Source organism: Elephas maximus, chromosome 25 (genome assembly GCF_024166365.1).
Source record: "Elephas maximus indicus isolate mEleMax1 chromosome 25, mEleMax1 primary haplotype, whole genome shotgun sequence".
Lineage (NCBI taxonomy): Eukaryota > Metazoa > Chordata > Mammalia > Proboscidea > Elephantidae > Elephas > Elephas maximus.
The window spans coordinates 19,727,687-19,743,850 of NC_064843.1; the positions used below are offsets into that span (position 1 = coordinate 19,727,687).

General features: G+C 50.3%; 1 protein-coding gene across 3 annotated transcripts; it reads left to right on the plus strand.

The window, feature by feature from the left end:
• The first annotated feature begins 767 nt into the window (after nt 1-767).
• Nucleotides 768-16,164, plus strand: SPATA2 (spermatogenesis associated 2). 3 transcript variants are annotated; one of them, XM_049868924.1, is made up of 3 exons: nt 768-1,037; nt 6,524-7,114; nt 7,959-16,164. In XM_049868924.1, the coding sequence occupies exons 2-3, from the start codon at nt 6,779-6,781 to the stop codon at nt 9,183-9,185; spliced, it is 1,563 nt and encodes a 520-aa protein (XP_049724881.1). In that variant the 5' UTR covers nt 768-1,037; nt 6,524-6,778; the 3' UTR covers nt 9,186-16,164. The 3 variants fall into 3 exon arrangements, with proteins under 3 accessions (XP_049724881.1, XP_049724880.1, XP_049724879.1); XM_049868923.1 differs by having other exon boundaries at nt 6,673-7,114; XM_049868922.1 differs by lacking the exon at nt 768-1,037 and adding an exon at nt 1,072-1,447 and having other exon boundaries at nt 6,673-7,114.

Below are 16,164 nucleotides of genomic sequence, written 5' to 3' on the forward strand. Positions count from 1 at the left end.
AACCTTTAACGCTTGGTTAGTGCTTGCCTGCTAATGGAAAGGATGGAGATTAGAGCCCACCCAGAGGAACTTCAAAAGAAAGGCCTGGGATCTGCTTCCAAAAAAATCAGCCATTGAAAATCCTATGGAGCACATTTCTAGTCTGACACACGTGGGGTAGCAATGAATCAGAATCGACTAGACAGCAACTTTTTTTAAAGTATATTAACTCGCTAGATTCTCATAAAAACCCTATGAGGCAGGTACTATCGTTATGCCATTTTACAGGTGAGAAAACTGAGACTCAGTGATGTTAGTAACTTGCCCAAGGTTAACACAGCTAGTAAGGGTGGAGCCAGAACTGGGATCCGCACTCTTAACAGCCTGTAACGTCCACAGTCCCCTCAAGGCTGGATTCCAGTGTCGCATGATCTTGGGCACCCGACTTGCTCACTTCCAACCTCGGTATTTCGGTATGTAATATGGGGTGAGGGAGCCGACTCAAACTTCCGGCTCACGCAGTGGGGAGGGCAGCTCGCGGATCATCTCGACAGGGGCCAAGGCTGGGAAGCGCGCTCGCAATTTTGTGCCCCTGTCTGTGGGCTCCGTACCAGTTTCCATGACAACCCGGCCAGCCACCATCCCGCGGCCTACCGGTGTGCGTCACTTCCGGCGCGTTTATTTCCGGGTTCCAGCCTCAGCCCCAGCAGTGACCTTTTAGGCCTGAAAGCGGGGTTCTGCGTCTTCTCTGCTAGCTCCTTTTCCTTTAACTTCTTCCACTGCCGTCCGCTTCTCGCTCCCGCCCGGCGCGGACATCGGCCTCTGCCCGGGACTAGCGCGCAGCCGCGGCCCGACCTCCCTTGGACACGCCTCCGCGAACATCACTTCCGGGACGAGTGTTTCCGGGTTACCGCTGGCCCCCTGGTACTGGTCTCGGTTCCCCCGCAGCCGGCTTGAGCAGCGAGAGCGCAGCAGGGCCCGGCTCCGGCGGCGGCGGCGTCGGTGGCGGCTCCCTCTTTCTCCCCTCGGCCGGGGCGGCCTCGGCGGCAGTAGCAGGGGTGAGTGCGGGGTGGCCGCGGGCGGAAACTCCCTCCGGGGCTTTCCCGGGCGGAGGGGGCGACCGGCGCGGCAGGGCTCGGGAGCGGGGTCCTAGCGGCCGGAGGAGGCGCCGGCCAGGCCCGCCCTTTCGGCGCCCCCGGGGCCTCAGTTTGTTTTCAGCAGCCTCACTCCGCCGGGGGCTGTCTCGCAGACACTTGGGACCGACCAAGGGTGGCTCGAGGCAGTTCAGGTGAAGCGTTCTCTCCTTTGGTGACAACCCGAGCAGGAGACGCCCCGATTCCAGCGTGAGGCAGTGACCGCATAGTGGTTCCTAGCGCTGGCTCTGGCGGCAGACCCGGGTTTGTACTCACTGTGTGACCTTGGACAAGTCACTTCACCTTATGGTCTTTAGTTGCTTCGTTTGTCAGAGGTGAGCCTATTTGCTGGGGCCGTAGTGGAGATGAAATAGTACTTGCGGAGCGCAGTTCCTGGGATACAGAAGGCGTCCCGTAAATGATAGCTGTTGTTACTTTATTCACAAGCCGGTGAAAGGGCCGACTTTGAGACTGTGGTGTTTTTCATAACTGATGTGGCCCTCGGAGGCCATAGGAATTAGCCAAGCTGGGAAGCAGCCGCCAGCTTCTGTCCCCTGAGGAGGGGAAACCGCTTCCTTCAGAGCCCCTCTGAGAGAGACGGCTGTCGCTAGGGAAGCCTGCTTTCAGCACCACAGAGGTTATTTTCAGAGGTTTGGAAGTTCTACCTGAATTTCCCTGGAATCTACTTGGGGTGTGTGGACCCTCTGCTGTTTCCAGGCAATGGAAGGTGCCCCGGATGTGTCTCAGGAGCCCGTGGCTTGGAATGAGTGCACAGGAGTGGGGCGGAAAGGGTTGAACTGCTCTCCACTTGCTCCTGCTTGGAGGCAGAGGTAACTCTGAGCAGACTGAAGCTGGACTGGGACAACGCTGGGACCAAAATAGCTTCTGCTTGTGCAGGGGGTGGGGGTGGGGGCTTCAAATGCTGCTGGGGGAACCGTTTCTGCTTGAACGAGCCAACTGAGGTACAGGCAGGCTAATACTTTCCTACCCAGAAACTGATACGATTCAGGGGATCTTGAAACAGTACATCTTTCCTTTGATATCTTTAAAAATAATAATATAAAAGCCACCTTCTCCCTGACTGTGCAATATCTCAGGTTTTTCATCGACTTGATATTCAAAGAGGCCCAGATTGTAGATAAAGGAGGTGCCGACCAAGGCCGTGGGCTCTGGGCACGCACCTGACGCTGTATTAGGGATGTTCACAGTGCCATTTTTTTTTTTTTCCGCCAGACTGGCACGTCTTGGCGTTCCAGTCCTTGGGCTGCTTGGAGAAATTAACAGCTTCTGTCGCTTGGCTGTCTTGGGCTCCCATAACCACACTGTTTTTGCAGAGAGTGTGTTTTTTTGTTGTTCTTGCAGAGTGCTGGGAATAAATTCCTGCCCGTATGCTCAGAAAAGACGCTATGACCAGCTACAAGGCAGCCTGTGTTTTCAGAAAATGTATTCAGCAGGGATGATGTCAGCTGCTCTACCACTGGCCAGTCTCTGGCTAGCCTTTTCCCTTGGCCCTTGAGCTTACATCATAAAGAGATTGGTGGCTCTTCCAGCCCCAGTCTGTGGGGGAAGATGTGAATTTTGCTACTATAGGAATTTTTAGCGCTAGACTGCGTTCATCATGCCACAGAGCATTCCAGTGTAGCAGAGCTCTTTCAAATAGAGCTGTCCAGCAGATGCAGCAGGACTGCTGTGCTAAAGCTGTGCTGGCAGAGCTGACTCTTCAGTTCCACTACTTCCCAGCCTATGACTGAGAGTGAGCGACATGGCCTGTCTGAGCCTCAGTTTCCTCTTCTTTATTTTAGGACTATAATGTGGGTTAAGGTGATTTTCATAAAGCAGTTAGCAGAGAGTCCTCCCATATCAATCCCTTGGTACCCATTGCCGTCGACTTGATTCTAATTCTAAATGGTAGTAATTGTAATTACTAATTGTGGTAATAAATGAGTGAGACAGACAACAAATGAAAATTTGGACCCATGTTCAAATCCCAGCTCTGGCCCTTTCAAGCCCTGTCCCCTCGGGTAGGTTGCTTAATGGTTGAGTCTTGGTTTCGTCGTAGAGTTGTGAGGAGTACAAGCGATGGTGCTTTTCAGGTGGAAAGTCCAGTGCTTAGTACATAGTAGAACCTCTGTAATTGTTAGTTTCCTTCTCAGTTTCCTTCTTTAATTATCTTTTAGTGTTCACTTTTTTACTTCTTTTTTGTCTTTTTCTCCCCTACGTAGGTTGGTTCAAGATTCTTCTTAGATGAGTTTCTCATTCTTTATCTCATGATTTTAGAATTTGGAACACTAGCTGGGCTGTGTGGATCCCTTTTCCTTGTCTGTTGTTCGCCAGCAACATACAAGGGTGTGTACTGTGGTGCGATCACAGAGCAGCAGAGGCTGAGCTGAAGAGCTGACCTGAGGGTGGCCGGCTGTGCAAACACACATCCCCTCGGTCTCAAGGCTGACTTCCTTGGGGAAAATCACAGCAGTCTTAGGAGGCTTGATGTCCCTTTGTTTAAATGGCTCTCAGAAAATAGTCCCCGGGGCCAGAGGCAGGATGGAGGCTTCTCTTGGATAAATAAAACATGGTAGACGCATATGGGCCCTCATTTAGCAAGGATGGCAGTGAGCATCTTTTTTTGGGTTGCAATGCATTTTTGTTTTTTAAGGGAACGTAGACAGTTTGGTAAGCCTTTCTAACTAGAATTGAGGACAGGACTCTGTCTTCTTGACTGCTGCCCCATACCCCCACCTCCAGCATATGTTTGTGTTACACACAGGAATCATGGGGCGATGGCAGGAGCCTGGGTTTCAAGTTGGCAGGGCAGGCTTGGACTCTTGGGTCCTCCTGTGACTAACCCTGAGCTTCTTTCAGCCCGTCACGCTATCTTTGGAGCTTCTGTTCCTTCTCTCCCGGGGACACCAGTGAGAAACTGAAGGGTGGCACCATGGGTGCTCACATCCTCTGCATCATTCATTCCACCTATTTTATCAAGTACTTGCTACGCTCCAGGTTCTGTTAGGCATTCTGGCGAATAAGACAGACACGGTCCTTTCCTTTGTGGAGTTTACTGGATAATGGGGGAAGACACAGAGGGGAAACTAGTAAATGAAAAAAATTGTGATTATCTCAGGATAATGGGGTCACAAGGGACTGGGAAGGCGTGAGTTACTTTGGCTCGGTGACGGGGGGCCTCTGAGGGGTGACATTTGAACCGAGGCCTGATTGAAGAGATTGAGCCAGCAATGGGAAGAATCAGAAGAAGAACAAACATGCCAGGCAAAAGGAACAGGATGTGCAAAGGTCCTGAGCTAGATGTGTTTGAGCTGAGGAACAGAGGGTCCATGTGGGTGGAGCTTAGAGTGAAGAGGAAGAATGCTATGCGAAGTGAACAGGGGTCTCGCCATGTAGAGCCTTTGACCTTGGTCAGGAGGTAGAAGTTTATCCTAAGTGGGTTTATGTTTCTTTCATGCATATTTGTTACTGAAACATTGGGCTCCCTTAGCAGGAGAGAGGCGTAAGAGAAGGTGGCCTGTTTGTGTCCCTAGTTCTGCACATCCTATCCCTCACCCCACAGTTATGGCCCCTGGGAGTCTCCCAGAAACTATGGCGAAGCCACATGCTTGGCTCTTTGAGATGAGGTTGCTTTTATCAGTCTCATGATAGCTGCCAGGATTGTAGGCCTTTAGGGTGTCCCAAGCTGACTCAGATTTGGTAACGGCTTCCCCAGGTCAGTCCCAATTCCACTGTGGCATCTTTTCTCGCTTCCTTGCCATTTCCCATAGCCAGCAGGAGCCCCTTCACTCAGCCAGCAGGTATTTTTGAAGCATCTACTCTGCCCTGGGCACTGTGTTGAGGTTACCCTGACGAGTAAGATGGTTTCCAGGCTGCTGCCATGGAGCTGTGGTCAGGAGAGGCAGGACAGGCAGGTGCAAAGATGCCAGTGTACCTCCCGATTTGAGAGATTTGCCCTCACTCTGATCAAACCTTCTTGAGTGTGCTTGGCATCTTGAGGTGTAGTACCCTCCAAATGACACATTTCAAGGGCTTGCTTTGAACCAGTGCTCTGTGAGGCACTTTATGTGCAGATCACCTGTGATCCTCACACCAGCTTGGACTGTAGGTCCTATTTTTTAACCCGTTTTTCAGATCCAAAAAGTGAGGCCCAGAAAGGTTGAGTAACTTGCCTTGGTAACCTGGGGAAGCAGAGCCAAGAGTTCGCACCCGGGCAGTCTGGCTCAGAAGCTTGTGTTTGTAACCCCTGCGCTGTATAGCCTCCCCTGGCCACTGCACTGCCTCTCGATGCATTTAGCATTGTGACATCAAGAATATTGCTGGATCCATATGTGTCCTATTAACAAGTGGTTAAACAGACACCCTGGTGGTGCACTGGTTCAGAGCTTGGCTGCTGACCAGAAGGTCGGCAGTTCGAATCCATCAGCTGCTCCTTGGAAACCCTATGGGGCAGTTCTGCTCTGTCCTGTAGAGTAGCTATGAGTTGGAATCAACTTGATGGCAATGTGTTAAGCAGAGAACAAGATTGTATAAATGTGGTATGTCCCGGCTGAGAAAGCTCCATGTTCCCCTCACATCAGGGGGCTGTAAAATGGTCTTACAGTAAAGAGGAATGCAGACCGGATGCAAGCGCTCCAAGGCTGTTTTATGCACTATGGGGGGGGGGGGCGGTCTCTTTTTAAAAATGTAAACATGATCATATGCCTTTCTTCATTGCTTTAAACTCTTCAGGGGCATCACATGGCTATTTGAATAAAATATAAAATTCTGAATATGCTCTTTGAGGCCTCGCGGGTCAGGATCCTGCTTCTGAGTGTAGGTTCACCTTTTGTCACTCCCTCTGTGCTTACCCTACGTAAGCCACACTAGCCGTCCTGTGTTCCCCGCCAAGCTCCATCCTGCCTCGGAAAAGCAGGGCGCAGTGGTTAAGCACTCAGACTTTGGAGCCAGACCACCTGGGTTCTGGTCTCAGTTCTGCCTCGGAATACTTTGGTAACCCCGGGCAGGTTTCTTAACATCTCCATGTCTCAGTTTTTACTTCTGTATCACGGGGATACTACCTGTACCTTTCTCCTAGCGCTGTTTGAGAAGACTGAACGAGGTGGTATATGTAAAACATCTGGAATAGCACTTGGCTCATAGGAAGTGCTCTGAAAGTGACAGCTCTGGGTTTGCTCCCTGCTGGGACACCCTTTGCCCACCTCTTTCCTGGCAAACTCCTCATCCTTCGGGTCTAACCAAATCACTACCTTGGGAAGCCTTTTAAAATTCTCCTTTCTCCTCACAAAACCAGCTTAGGTATCTCTGTTGTATATACCCTAAACGCTTCCTTCAGGAGTGTCAATCAGTTTTCATTTGTGAGCTTGACAGTGTCAAGGACCTGACTTGTTTCTGCTCTGTCCTTTATGTAGCACGTGTTCAGCGAATGTGTTGAACAAATGGGCAGAAAGGGATGATGGGGCTGCTGGAGCCCGGCCAGTTCTGCTTGTTGTTGTGCCTTAGCAGGCAGAAGCTGGGAGCATTTCGAGGGATGACGTGCCTCTTGCTTCTGCCCTTCCAGAGCACTCGGCTGGTCCAGGGGGGCAGCATGTCAGTACTTTCAGCAATGTCCCTGCCTCAACCCCAGAAGCCATGGAGGAGATAAGGTAGCTCCCTACCCACACCGGATGGGGAAGCCCAGTTCCATGGATACAAAATATAAGGATGACTTATTTCGGAAGTATGTGCAATTCCATGAGGGCAAAGTGGACTCCCCCCCTAGCAAGCAGCGGCCTGACAGCGATGAGTACCTGCGGGTGGCGGCCTCGGCCCTGCTCAGCCTGCACAAGGTTGACCCCTTTTATCGATTCCGGCTGATCCAGTTCTACGAGGTGGTGGAGCGCTCCCTGCGCTCGCTGGGCTCCTCCAGCCTGCGGGCCTTGCACTGCGCCTTCAGCCTGCTTGAGACTATGGGCGTCAACCTCTTTCTCTACCCATGGAAGAAGGAGTTCAAAAGCATCAAGGTAAGGCCTAAGGTGGTGCCCTCCATGCCATCCTCCCTGCTCCTCTCTCGCCCCTTCCTGTCGCATGCCTCCTGTGTTCTCAGACCCTCTGGCTTCTCTGCTGCCCCTGGGGAAACAACCAGAATGACCCCCAGAGCTCCCTACCTTGTCTGTCTCTCAACCGGGATCCCTACCCCTGGCTGTTGCTGCGCCCTGTGGGCAGGGGCAAAGGGTTTGGACTGAATCTCAATAAGGCAGTGATGGGACCTGGTTTACATCTGAAAAGGGCTCTTCTGGCTGTTGGATGGGTTGTGACTGTGGAGGAGGGGCACAGGAGTTCCAGTGAGGAGGCTGTCACTGATGTCCAACAGCCAAGAGGATATGGGGGCTTAGGTGAGCAGTTGAGCAGTCAAGAAAAAAGGAAAAAGGTGGCTCTGAGAGGGATGGAATTGTGGCTCATTTCGATGGCGGTGATGACTCAGTAGAGTGTCCACCAAGTCAGGCCCTTAAGTCTGACATACTATTCAGACCTTTGTAGAAATACCAGAAAGGGGTATTCTCATTGTTTTTTGGGCGTCTGGCCTATTATCCAATCCCCTTTATTTATCCATTTTTGCCCTGGCTGCCTCCTCGCAGGGAGCAGAGCATTCGTGCCCTGTGTTCTCTCTACCGAAGAAAGGAGTCGATGTGCGATCCCCCACGCTAGCGCTCCACACCCTCGGTAAACATCAGCTTCTGCCTTCTGTGGTGTGGAGCTGGGAGATCACTCGCTCTCTTTCTTCCCCCACGTGCTCCAACACAGCCTCCGTTATGTGTCTCAGAGAGAAAACTCCGCCTCTCTCTTTCTCCCCTCTTCCTTTCCTAGACCTACACAGGCCCTTTTGTTTATTATGTCAAGTCGACGTTATTGGAAGAGGACATCCAAGCCATCCTGAATTACATGGGCTACGTGCCTGAGATGGGGACCGCGTACAAGCTCAGAGAGCTGGTGGAGACCCTCCAGGTGAAGATGGTCTCCTTTGAGCTCTTCCTGGCCAGGGTAGAGTGTGAGCAGTTGCTGGAGATCCATTCACATGTGAAGGACAAGGGCTACTCTGAACTGGACGTCGTGAGTGAGCGCAAGACCAGCGCTGAGGATGTGCGTGGCTGCTCAGACGCCCTGCGGTGGCGGGCTGAGGGCAGGGAGCATCTGACAGCCTCCATGGCCCGGGTGGCACTCCAGAAGTCGGCCAGCGAGCGGGCGGCCAAGGACTACTACAAGCCTCGTGTGACCAAGTCCTCGAGGTCAGTGGACACCTATGACAGCTACTGGGAGAGCAGGAAGCCACCCCTGAAGGCCTCGTTGAGCCTGCGGAAGGAGCCTGTGGCAGCAGACTTGGGGGATGACCTCAAAGACGAGATAATCCGCCCGTCCCCCTCGCTCCTGGCCATGTCCAGCTCCCCGCACGGCAGTCCGGATGACCTGCTGACCTCCTCCCCCAACAACGGCCTTGGCCAGTTGCGCGGCACATACTTCTCTGCTCAGGATGACGTGGACCTGTACACAGACTCGGAACCTAGGGCCACGTACCGCAGGCAGGACGCCCTTCGGCCGGATGTGTGGCTGGTCAGAAATGACGCCCACCCACTCTACCATAAGCGCGCACCCTCCGCCAAAGAGTCCGCCCTCTCCAAGTGCCAGAACTGTGGTGTGTCGTGTAGCTCCTCCCTCTGCCAGCGCTGTGACAGCCTGCTCGCCTGTCCCCCCGCCTCCAAGCCCAGCGCCGGCCCCAGCAAGGCCTCCACCCACGAGAGCCTGGCCCACGGGGCGTCTCTGCGGGAGAAGTACGTGGGCCAGACTCAGGGCCTCGACCGGCTGCCACACCTCCACCCAAAGTCCAAGCCCTCTGCCACGGCCACCTCCCGCTGTGGCTTCTGTAACCGCCTGGGTGCCACCAACACCTGCACCCAGTGTTCAAAGGTCTCCTGCGACACTTGCCTTGGCGCCTACCATTACGACCCCTGCTGCAAAAAGAGTGAGCTGCACAAGTTCATGCCCAACCATCAGCTGAACTACAAGTCTACCCAGTTCTCCCATTTCGTGTACAGATAGACTCGACCTTGCACCTTCCTGCTACAAGGGCTACACCACTGACGTTTCTGGTTTCACGGTGAAGAGTATTAAAGCATTGATCTTGGAAGCAGGGCCTGCACTTGACCATGTAGGTGCCGGGGGTTCGTGGGGCCGGCTGCACCACGTGGGAGTTCACTTAGCTACTGTTGACTAAGATGTTTCAACTGATGGCTGCTTTGTCGTTTGACAAGGGAGAGGGTGGCACTTCCGTTCACATTCATTTTTGCTAATCTCTCCACTCCTTATTCAGTTGTATTTTTTTTTTAAGAGAATTTCTATCTCTGGGACTGTCTTCGCCCCTCCTGCTCTCACCATGAAGCCAACTTGGACTGGGAAGGGCCCTTCAGGTCGCTTCCAAATGCCCACCTGGAGTGGTGAGCTAGAGGCCTGTTGGCTTGTGAAATGAGCCCTCCTGCCACACTGGGGCCTCCTCCAATGGCTCATCCCTTCTCTGCCCGTCCCCAAGACAAGCATCCCCACCTGGACTCCCCGCTCCCTGCCTCCCCAGGCTTTAAAGGCTGCACCGAGTCCAGTATTAGCTAAATGTCATCCTGTTGCCAAGCACAGCTCACGTTCACCCCTGGTGTTTGTGACCTTCCCACCAAAGCATTGCCATGTGGACCTTCCACAGCAGGACGGGCTCCTTTTTCCTTTCTGTTGTTTGCACATGTACTGTAAATAGATATTTTTGAGATTTATTTTTAAATAAATATTCAACTTGCCCTGTGTTTCAAAGTGGTTAAGGAAATTAATTATGTAGCTATTTATAAAGAGGCCCTGGGTTATTTTGTCTTCCGAGGGAGGGTCTCAAATCCTTTTGTAGTGTAGCCTCCACTCACCACAGCCCAAGGGCCGAGTGAAGGGTTTAGGGGCAGAGGAGGACCTGAGGCAATGTCCCTTTTTCTTGAGTGGTAGAGGCCACTCTGTCTTCCCTAGAGTTTACTCTACACCTACCTCCAGCGTGCATGTGGGGTGCGTGCGGGCATAGAGGTGAGGTTGGCTGCCTGCAGACTGCTGACTAGTGATGAGTCAGGGGCCTCACCGTCCAGATCTACAGCCCTGGTCACTGGCACTCACTGAGCGTGAACCTTGCGCTCCAGACTTCTTGAGTCTTGTTTCGGAAGGAAAGTCATTTGGGATTCCCTCCACCCCTCCATCTCAGTCCTCCTCTCCTCACTTGTTTCCGGGACTCATCTGCAACAATATTTGTGATCTTTTTGCACTAGAAGGGGGCAGAAGTGAGCGTGCGCCCGTTAGACAAACACTCGGCTGAGCCGAAGTGCTTCCAAACCAGACAGCTCCCCAGCTCTTCGTGTGAATTACTCCTGGGTTTTCCTTTTTGGGGTGCAGGGCAGGAGTGGGGCAAGAGTTTGAAAAGAGAACAGCTTCCTTGTGAACTAAGAAAATAATATATTTTAGTCATAGTGTTTGCCATGTACGGAATGTCACGGGGACTTAACATGCAGAGGGTTTTCCGGTAGATTGAGGTATTCAGCTCTTGAGCAGATTTCAATCTGGTCAAATCCCGAGGCCACTGTTAACTTGCTGATGTTCTCCCAAATCAAGTGAGTGATTTTAAGGTTTTTCAAATCTTACATAGCATTTTTTAATATATCTGGTAGAGCACATGTAGATACACAATGTGTATATAAAGGTGAATTTCAACCAACTTCATCACGAAGACCAGCCCATCCCAGGGCCTTCATCCTCGATGTTCTGCCTTTTCACATCTCAGAAGTGTCGAGGCCCGTCCCGCTCCTGGGAGCTCTCGTTTTCTAGTTTTCCATTTCCGGTTTGTTCCAGCGGCACCACAGTTATTCTCCCGATCAACCGTGACGCCACGTAACTGACCCAGTGAACAAACGCAGGAATAAGAACTTGAGCTGGGAGAAAAAGTCCGCTGTACATACCGTCGGGGAAATACTGTGTTCATGGACCGGAATAGGAAATGCTATGACCCCGTTCCTTCTTGGTGTGTGTCTTGTTGTATGAGGTTGCTGTGATTGAGATAGTTAAATACGTGCTCATTTTAAAATGCAGCTGTTTTGCATTTGATTTCTACCAACAGCTGAAATGTTGAGAGATGATTACGAAATAACAATAAAGTGTCTTCCATTGTTAAATGCGGTGTTTGGGGTTTTATGTCTTCCTCGCTGCTTCTCTGAAGTTTGGATTGCTCGGGCCTTTTGGTTATTTTCGCTCAAGCCTCATTTAGTTCTTTAATCACGGACTCCAATTTTCTACTCCGTGAAACTGACATAGCCAGCGTTTGGAGGCTGATACTGTGTCAGACACTGTACATGCAGAGATTTTATATATGCCTGTCTTATGTACCGATTCAGTCATCCTATAAAGCAGGTAAGTAGCCCTGATGGCTGCTCAGCTGCTAACCAGAAGGTTGGTGCTTTAAGCCCACGCAGCAGCTCCAAGGGAGGAAGACCTGGCGATCTGCTCCTGTGCAGACCGCAGCCAAGAAAACCCTGTGAGGCAGTTCTGCTCTGCCACATTGGGTCACCATAAGTCGGAATTGAGTTGACGGCACCGAACAAGAACGTAAGGCAAGTGCTGTTAAAATCCCCATTTTGCAGCTGGGGAAGCAGGCACACAGTCCCGGTATGTTTCTGGGGAATGGGGCTCTCTACTCCAGGAGAGGGGCTTGGTGGGGGTGAATGACAGGCATTAAATCATGCCGAAAGACACTATGGAAAGATTAATTCCATCTTTAGTTCTTTGGATCCATCTCAAGGCCTCACCGAGGAAGCCTCAGTTTAATTCTAACGAAGAGAAAGCGGGTGTCAGGCTCCCAGCCTTTGGCATAGAATCTTAGCTAGGTTTTCAGTTACTTTCTATTTAGGGCAAGCTGTGCTGCTTCTCCATTTACAGCAGTGAGAGGAGATTGCTTTTTGAAATCAATTTAAGGTGATTTTTAAAAATGAGAGTTGACTGAAAGCAAAACATGGCAGAAATGTCAGTGTTGGCAGAAGAGCAGCCGAGGTTTGGCAGTCGGGTCATGCTGCTGACCACTGTTCTGTTGGCCCCCGAGGGGCATGGCTGCTGGGGAAGAAACTGACAAGGTTTCTCCATTTCATGCACTGGCTGGATGCATGTCCAGGCTTTGGGCCAGACCAAGGCCAGGTGCTGGGTCCGGTTTCCGCTGTGGCATAGGAAATGGCGTTGCTGCCATCCCTGGGGTGTCTCTTTCCCAGGACAGCTGCTTCCTAGAGGTTAGGACCAGCTCCCCAGAGCTGAGACCTCTGAGCAGTTTGCTTCATTTGCATATGTAAATGACACGCATATGTAAACATTATCCAGCACATCAGCTGTACCACACCCACCAGCTGTACCACGTTAGTTCTGCTGCCAGCTCTGAGCCCTGGTCTGTGCACCCCACACGCCTGTGCCTTGTGGGAGGGAGGAGGTGAGAGCTGTGGCAGACACTGCTATTTGCACCCCGATCTCAGCTCTTCTTCCTTGATAAATACAATTCCTGAGTTTTGGTCAGATACATGGCCATTGTTATGGACTGAATTATGTCCCCAAAAATATGTGTTGTAAATTCTAGCCTCTATGCCTGTGGTTATAATCTCACTTGGGAATGGGTTGCCTTCGTTATGTCAATGAGGCAAGATTAGTGTAGAGTGTACTTTAAGTCCCATCTCTTTTGAGATATAAAAGAGATTTAAAAAGTAAGCAGAGCAGAGATGGGTAAGGGAGATGCCAAGCCACATGAAGTTTGCCCAGGAGCAGAAGCTCAAAAGAGACAAGGACCTTCCTCCAAAGCCGGCAGAGGGAGGAAGCTTTCCCCTAGAGCCCGTGCTCAGAATTTGGACTTCTGGCTTCCTGAACTGTGAGGAAGTAAGTTTGTTTGTTAGAGCCATCCACTTGTGGTATTTCTGTTATAGCAGCGCTAGATAACTAAGACAGAATTTGGTGTTGGAAGAGGGTGGTGCTGCTCTAACAGACAGCTAAAATGTGGGAGTGGTTTTGGAAGTGGGTAATGGGTAGAGGCTGGAAGAGTTTTAAGGTTCCTCTTCTCCTGAAGAGACTGTTGGTAGAATTATGGATGTCAAAGGAAATTCTTATGAGGGCTCAGAAGAAAGTGAGAGGACACCTAAAGAGAGTCTCTGTCATCTTGGAGACTACCTACGAGGTACCAGGAACAGAGTGTTGATAGACATGTGGGTGTTAAATGTGCTTCTGGGAAGGCTTTAAAAGAAAATGATGGACATGGGATTAGACAGTGGCAGAAGGGCGATGCTTTTTATGCAGCGGCAAAGCACATGTCTGAATTATGTTCAAATGTTTGGCGGAAGGTAGAACTTCTAAGTGATGAACTTGGATATCTGGCTGATGAGATTTCTAAGCAAGATCTTAAAGGGGCTGTGTGGTTTTTCCTTGCTGCTTACGGTAAAATGTGAAAGAGGTGGACTTAAAAATGAACTGTGCAAAATGAAAACAGAGCTTAAAAGATTTGGAAAATTCTGCTGTACAAACTAAGGATATGTGTTCTAGAATGTTCACTAAGGATGTGACTACACAGTCTTTTGTTAGAGAGCTTAAGCCTGTGACTGATGGATTTAACCAGCTACCACAGCAGAAAACTCATCAGCTTAGACTAAAGGGGACAGAGAAAGAATGAAAGGAAAGAATTTGGAACTGGCAGAGTGGGGTGCCGCTCTTCTAATCTTTTTTAATATCAAAAGAGATCGACTTAAAATACACCCTGCACTGCCTTTTGGAATTCTACAGTCAGGAAACAGGGCAAAAGAGCTACATTTGTTGTCCTCCAAGAAAAGAAAAGGACCATCTCTGGAGCAACTCGGGGATCAGCAGAACTGTTGGAAGGAGCACAAGAAGCTGGGGCTTCTTGGTTTCAAAGGGTGGGGCCACAGTCTCCTGGATCTGAAAGGGTGGGGCTATAACCTCCTAGGTTTCAAAGAGTCAGATCTTTGCCACCTAGGTTCCAGGAGTGTGGGGCTGTGGTTAAGGTGTGCCTGGGGGCTGGGGCCGCTACCCAAAGCTGAGAAGGTGGGGCTGACATGCCCAAAGGGCAGAATAAAGGGGCCTGCCGGGGCTGATGGGGTACAGTTGCTACTCAGATGGACTATGAGAATGGGGCTGCCTAAAGCTGAGGGATGAGAGTTGCCATCCCAGAGGGCCTGGAAGGTGGAGCTAAAGCCCAGGGCCGAGGGCCCTCCACCCAGAATCCAGAGGGCATGGCCAACACTCAGAATCTGGAGGGCAGGGCCATTGCCCAGATGGTCTCAAGAGAAGAGAGGATTATTTTCAAACCTTGAAAGCTAATGTAATTTGCTCCGCTGGGTTTGGCCTTCTTGTGCCTGTTATCCCTTCTTTCTCTCCGATTTTGCCCATTTTGTAACAGAAATGTCTACCTTGTGTCTGTCCTACCACTGTACTTTGGAAGCAGATAACTCGTATTCTAGATTCCACAGGCTCACAGGTGAAGAGGAATTGTGCCCCAGGACGGTATATACCTCATGTTTCAACCACAGTGGATTTAGATGATTCAGAAGATGAGATTTTGGACTTGGAGTTGATTTAAGACTTTTGGGGTGATGTGATGGGGTGAATGTGTTTTGCATGTGGCCAGGACATAAATTTTGGGGGAGGGGGCAAAGGGTAGAATGTTATGGATTGAATTATGTCTCCCCAGAATGTGTTGTAAATCCTAACTTCTATGCCTGTGGTTATATATAATCCCATCTGGGAATGGGTTGCCTTTGTTATGTTAATGAGGCAGGATTAGTGTAGAGTATATTTTGAGTCAATGTCTTTTGAGATATAAAAGAGATTAAACCAGCCAGCAGAGCAGAGATGAGGGAAAAAGAGATGTCAACCCACGTGAAGGTTGCCCAGAAGCAGAAGCTGAAGAGACAAGGACCTTCCTCCAGAACCGCCAGAGAAAAGCCTTCCCCTAGAGCTGGCACTCTGAATTCAGACTTCTAGCCTCCTAAACTCTTTTAACAAATAAATTTGTTTGTTAAATAAAGCCTTCCATTTGAAGTACTTCTGTCATAGCAGCACTAGATAACTTAAGACACCATGCAGAATAAAGACTGTACATCCCAGCCTCTCCTGCTGTCGGGTATGGCCATATGACCAAGTGTGATCCCTGGGATGGAAAAGTGTTTTGTATGACTTCTACGAAGGGCAAGCTCTCTTCATCCCACCACTCTTTCTTCCTGGCTGGGGCTGAGGATGGGGCAGCCATCCGAAACCCTGAAGGGAAGAAACTCTGATGGGGAGCCAAGTGAAGAGGATGTGGGAGAACAAGCTGGAAGGAACCTGGGTCTCTGGTGCTTAGGAATCAGGGCTTCAAATGGTTCTTCCCAATGAAGGCATGGCAGAGGAAGCAAAACCAGAACAGACCCTCGTTTTAAAAATTTGAAACAGAACAATAACTGGAATGGGAAAAATAACAGGTCGAAGCCCTGGTAGAAACCTAATTCTCCCTCTTAGAAAACAAAGGCAGCCTAAGTGTTGTATAACAACCACATCTTTTGGCTGTGGAATTTTGAGCAGAATTAGAAACAGCGGTGCCCTACTCAAAAACGGCAGCTGATCACTCCGCTTTGAATGTGTGTCGCTCCACAGTCCTGCAAGTAACCCAGTCTCACACATCAGGCTCCTGAATGGGCTCACTGTGCCTCTTCTGAGTCTCCCATTCCAGAGCTTTGACCCATCATTTCTTCCATTACAGTTATGGTTCCAGGTCACCCAGGTTGTAAAAATTCGGGTCTGTTCAAGTTTTGCTTTGTCGATCATGACTGAACTGGTTTGAATCAGTTCAAAGCCCTGTTAGGAAAGTTCTCTACAAAAAAAAACAGAAAACATATAGAAACAACAAGATTTTTTAAACTACCTATAGTCAAAGAGAACCAAAGTTAGAGAACCAAGTTCTTTGACGTCTGTCCTTCCAGATTTTCTTCCAATGTAT

Coding starts and splice junctions, on each gene's coding strand:
- SPATA2 (XM_049868922.1), top strand. CDS start 1,419: ATGGTCTTTAGTTGCTTCGTTTGTCAGAG. Junction 1,448..6,672: donor AGTTGCTTCGTTTGTCAGAG/GTGAGCCTATTT, acceptor CTGCCCTTCCAG/AGCACTCGGCTGGTCCAGGG. Junction 7,115..7,958: donor AGGAGTTCAAAAGCATCAAG/GTAAGGCCTAAG, acceptor TTCCTTTCCTAG/ACCTACACAGGCCCTTTTGT.